General features: G+C 57.7%; 1 protein-coding gene across 1 annotated transcript; it reads right to left on the bottom strand.

Annotated features, from left to right (window-relative positions):
* Positions 1-441: 441 nt before the first annotated feature.
* On the bottom strand, positions 442-2,487 carry HSPB1 (heat shock protein family B (small) member 1). Its single transcript, XM_052689096.1, has 3 exons — positions 2,000-2,487; positions 894-957; positions 442-764 (listed from the first exon to the last, which is right to left on the bottom strand). The coding sequence occupies exons 1-3, from the start codon at positions 2,358-2,360 to the stop codon at positions 605-607; spliced, it is 585 nt and encodes a 194-aa protein (XP_052545056.1). The 5' UTR covers positions 2,361-2,487; the 3' UTR covers positions 442-604.
* Positions 2,488-5,062: the final 2,575 nt, after the last annotated feature.

Here is a 5,062-nt window from a genome sequence, read left to right as displayed (position 1 = left end):
AGGTTTTAGGGACCTGGGATGGAGGAGAAATGGGATGCTGAGATCTGGGAGATGGGAGACCTGGAATTTTGGGGACCCTGGATACTGGTCGCAGTGCTGTTGGAGAGTCAGGATGTCATGACCTCAAGTGTGGTAGATATGTAGTGTTGAGACCCAGGACTCTGGAGACCCAAGGTGTCAGATCCCCAGGACATGGAGACCAGGACATTAACCTTGGGATGTTGGAGACCCACACTGCTGAAACCCAGGGTGTGGGAAGCAGGGACACGGCCCTGCATGGAGCCAGCAGTTGGACTCAGTGATCCTTATGGATCCCTTCCAACACAGGATAACCCATTATTCTATGATTCTACAACTCTGGAGACCTGGGATGTCCAGCTGTGGGGTATGGGGTGTGAGAAATGGCATGTAGGCTCTAGGATGTGGCCGGCAGACACAGGGCAGGATTCTTCCATCACTTTTATTCCCATCATTTTTTCCTTTTCCTCCATGTTTATTCAAGGCACTGGGGTGATGGGTGAGTACAAATAAAAAATACAAAGGGGGGCAGGAGCTGGGGGCAGGCGTGTGGGGTGCGTGGCAGGGACAGCAGCCGGGCCTCTTCCTACTTCTTGGCTGGTTCTTCCTTCTTGGCCTCAACGGTGACAGGGATGGTGATCTCAGATGACTGGATGGCCGGTTTGGGCAGCGGGGCTTCCACTGTCAGCATCCCATCGGGGGACAGAGAGGAGCGCACGGCTGTGGCTTCCACACCGGGGGGGAGGCTGTGGGGAGAGGGGAGAGGTCAGAAAATCCCCCAGCGTGTTTCCCATTGGGGCCAATGACAACCCCAGTGTGTGTGAGCTGGGGATGGGCAGGTTGTGTGCCCCCTCTCTCCCCAGCCTGGTACTTACGTGTATTTGCGGGTGAAGCACCTGGAGATGAAGCCGTGCTCATCCTGTTTCTCCTCATGCTTGCCTGGAAGGAATAAACAGCAAAGGGTTGGTGCCCATTGGGTCTCCACAGTTGTGGTTTGCCTTTCCCTGCTCCATCAACTGCGGGATGGAAGCACTCCTGCTTGCCCTACATGCAGCCCTGAGTGATGGGAGACACCTGTGTCCCTACAGGAGAAGCCCCTACACTTAAGGGCAGAAAACAGACGGTGATGGTGGACCCAACCGACCTCCATTGCCTTTGTTTCAGCTTCCCATTGTGCTGGGCACACTGCTGGCCTCATGCCATGGGTCTGTGTTTTGTCACAGCACCCCTTGCTGAGTCCCCTCCCGGACATGCAGGGATGCTCAGGGTGCTGTGGGCCTGGCTCTGCCCCATGGCACTGCCAGCTCTGTCCCGATGGGGCACAGATCGCATCCCTACCATGGGCTGCGCACAGCAGCAGTGTGGGGCTGGGGGCTGTGCACCCAGCACACTGTGTACACCGTGAGTCATGCCTGGAATGCACTTGTAACCCTATGCCTTCTCTGTTAGTTTATCATTTTCCCTTTTTTTTTCCCCCTTTCTTTTCTCTTTCTTCCTTTTCCACTTTCCTTTTCCTTTTTCCCTTTTCCCTCTCCTCTCTGCTCCTCCCTCTTTCACTTTTTCTTTCCTCTCCCCTTCCCCTTTCACTTTCCTTTTCCTTTCCTTCCCTATTTCCTTTCCTTTGCCCTTTTTCCTTTCCCTTTCCCCTTTCTCCTTCCCTCCCCCTTTCTTTTCTTTCCCTTTCCCTTTCCATCCCTATTTCCCTTTCCCTTTCTTATTTCCCTTTTACCTTTCCCTTCTCCCTTTTCCCTTTTTTCGTTTCCTCTTCTCCCATTTCCCTTTTCTCTTTCCTTTTCCTTTTTGCCTTTTCCTTTTTCCTTTTCCCTTCCACCTTTCCCACACTCTTTCTTTCCCCTTCCCTTTCCCCTTTCCCACCTCGCTCCATTTTCACTGCACACCCCAACCACGAATACATCCACCCGACCACCCCACATCCCCCGTGCCCTCCACGTCCCCCCGCCACCCCACCCCTCAGACCCACCGGTGATCTCCACGATGTTATCCTTGGTCTTCACCACCAGCTCTTCGGGAGCAAAGTGGTTGACATCCAGGGTGACCTTCCAGCTGTCGGCGCTCTGCCGGATCTCGGAGATGCCGCTGCTCAGCTGCCGGCTCAGCGCGCGGCTGTAGGGCGACCCAGGGGCGGGCAGCAAGGCGCTCTCGCTGGGCAGCAGACGGAAGTACCCGGGCCAGGCGCTGCCGCTGGGCCACTTGTACCAATCCTCAGGGATGTGCGGCATCCCGAAGGACTGGTCGAAGAGGCGGCTGCCATGGTACCAGTCGCGGAAAGGCTCCCAGCTGGGGCTGCTGAGGAAGGTGAAGGGCACGCGGCGCTCGGCCATGGTGTGCAGGGCGGTGCTGTGGAGCGGCTGTAGGGCCTTATGAACGCTTCCCGATGGTTATTTTTAGCCGGCAGGAGCAGCTGGCTATTAATGGAAATCGCAGCGGGGCCGGGAAGGAACCAGAAGCTTTCTCTGGCCCTGCGCAGCCGCAAGCCCCGGCTGCCCGCCCCGCACGGCTCCTTGGCGCTGATGGATGGGAGCTGGATGGCTCCCAGCCTGCCCTCCCCTTCCCGTCAACAGTCCTTGGGATGCGCAGTGCTGGGGGGATGAGTCAGAGCAGGAGCCCGAGCCCGGCCCTGACCCGCTGCGTCACCGCCGCGCTGGAAACTTCTGGAGCCCATCAGAAATGTGGAACCCCGGGGCCCGTATGGGTCGGGGTTGGGGGTCCCGGAACCTGGGAGTGGGGTTTGTGGGGCTGATGGAGGACAGAGGAGCCAGTGGGGGTTACAGGGCTTGGTGGGGGTCAGCGGGGCCAAGTGTGGCAGATGGAGGTCAGGAGGGCTGATGGAGGCTGTAGGGCTTGGTGGGGGTCAGCAGGGAATCGTACAAATCGACGCGGACTGCTGGGGTTTGCTGGGGACCAGTGGGACCAGTAGGGATGAATGGTGCTGTTGGTGGCTGATGGGGGCAGCGGGGACTGATGAAGCTGTTGCCGGTTGTTGGGAACATTGGGACTATTTGGGGCTGAGCTTTGGCCTTGAGCTGTCTGTCCAACCTTTCCCGGCTCCTGCAGTGTGCAGGCTTTGCTTTTAAGAGCCAGCACAGCCAGGAGATGGCTGTAGCTGAGCCCTGATGTGCTCGGCACAGGGATGTGAGAGCCCTCCGTGTGGGGTAATTGGCACAGATGGGGATACAGGAAGGATGGGAGAGGGATCCTTCAGCAGGGGGGGCTCGGGGTGTCCCTTCGGTCGCAGCACAACCTGCTGAGCCCTTTGTCGGGGGCTGGGGTGGGGGAGAGCCCTGTGTTGTCTGGGAAATGGGACTGGAAAGGGATCAAAGCAGCTGAGCTGCAGAGCTGGAGGCGTGGGGCCACATCCTGCCGGGGGCTGGGGTGGGAGGGAGGGATGCAAAGAAACCTCTCCATGCCCCGCAGCATCATTTACAATATATACTGTATATTTTATTATAATTGAACCAGCTCACTGAATCTACAGCTGTACTCACAATCCAGAAAAAGAGAGCGCGCGAGAGAGAGGAAAATACTGAAGTATTTCTACAGAGTATTTTGTTCCAGTTGGCTCCCTCCGCGGCAGGAGACAGAGACTGTAAAAGAGGAAGACTGGAAATTTTCCCTGATGTGCTGTCCTGTCCGGGGCTCTGTCACTGTGGGAGCTGTGGCCATGGGGCAGGGATGGGGGCAGGTGTGGGATGGGGATGGGGGGGATTGGAACGGGGACGGAGATTGGAGTGGAGTCAGGGATGGGAATTGGGATTGGAGATTGAGATGGGGACTGGAATTGGAATGGGGTCGGGGATGGGAACTGAGGATTAGGATGGGGATTGGGATTGGAAGGGGATGGGAATTAGGATTGGGATAGGGACCACACCAGAGGATGCCTCCGAGCATCCCTGTGCAGGGGGAGGGCAATGCAGGGTGCCTGAAGTGCGTGGCTGTGGTCAGAGCCCCCCAGCCCACCAGCACTAAAGGGGCATTACCGGACTCAAAGGGACGCCCCAGCTCTGCGGTGCCCTCGGGGTAGGGACAAAGCCCTGATCCCATTGCGGCGCTGTGGGTTAATCCCAGCAGCTGTGCTCCCATCCCACCCGGCTCAGTGCTTCATCCTCCTCCAACCAGGCGGAAAACACACGGTCCATGTGGATTAAACACCAACAGTGGGGCCAGGGGGGATGCCCCCAGGAAGGGCCTTTTTTTTTTTTTTTTTTTTTTTTTTGGAAAATCAGCACAATGCTGTGGAATTGGGGCTGTCAGCAAAGCGTGCGGGCCGCATCCTTTATCTCTCATTAAAGCTCCAGGGAGGGCTGCAGGGATGCTCCAGCCCCAGGGCACAGCAAACCCACTGCCACACCATGGTGCCAGTGCAGCATCCTCCAGGAGAGGAGCCACAGCCATCCCCCAGGGCTGCAGTTCTTGGGGAAAGTGTCACCGTAAAGCCATCTGGGTCAGGAACTGAAGCAGGAGGTGGCCAGGGCACCCAGCTGGGGTCGCAGTGCTCAGAGGGAGCACCACGTGTCCAGGGGCGCCCAAAGCAGTGGGGGTGCAGGGGGCACCTTGGTGAGGACCACCCCACAAGCACGGTGAGACGCATCCCAAAACACACCTTTTTCACCCCAAATCCAGACCTGACAGCATTTGTTCTTCAGGGGCAGGAGATGCAAAGCCCTGGAGTGGGGGGGGGGGGATCCCAGCCCACTCCTTGGGCCCGTAACCCAGTGCGGGATGAGCACTGGGGATGTGGCGATGCTTTGTTCATCGGTGGCTCTGTGGTGCCCAGGGCTGTTGGGTCCCCAGGATAGTTCGTGTCACCTCTGTCCCCAGGGGTGTCACAGGGATACAAGTCAGTGAGATGCTGCAGTTCCTTTAGGGCCACATCGCACACTCCAGCTAGGCATGGATTGGGGAAAGGTGCTCAAAAAGTCCCAAATACCCCAAAAAGCACCGCTGGATGGAGCACCCCCCCAGCTACGTCGATGTGATTTGTTCCCTCGCTCTGTGCTCGCCCACCCTGTCCCCCCAAAATAAG

The sequence above is a fragment of the Tympanuchus pallidicinctus genome, unplaced genomic scaffold (assembly GCF_026119805.1).
Source record: "Tympanuchus pallidicinctus isolate F22 unplaced genomic scaffold, pur_lepc_1.0 scaffold24, whole genome shotgun sequence".
NCBI classification, from domain to species: Eukaryota; Metazoa; Chordata; class Aves; order Galliformes; family Phasianidae; genus Tympanuchus; species Tympanuchus pallidicinctus.
This window is presented reverse-complemented; position numbering and strand designations above follow the sequence as displayed.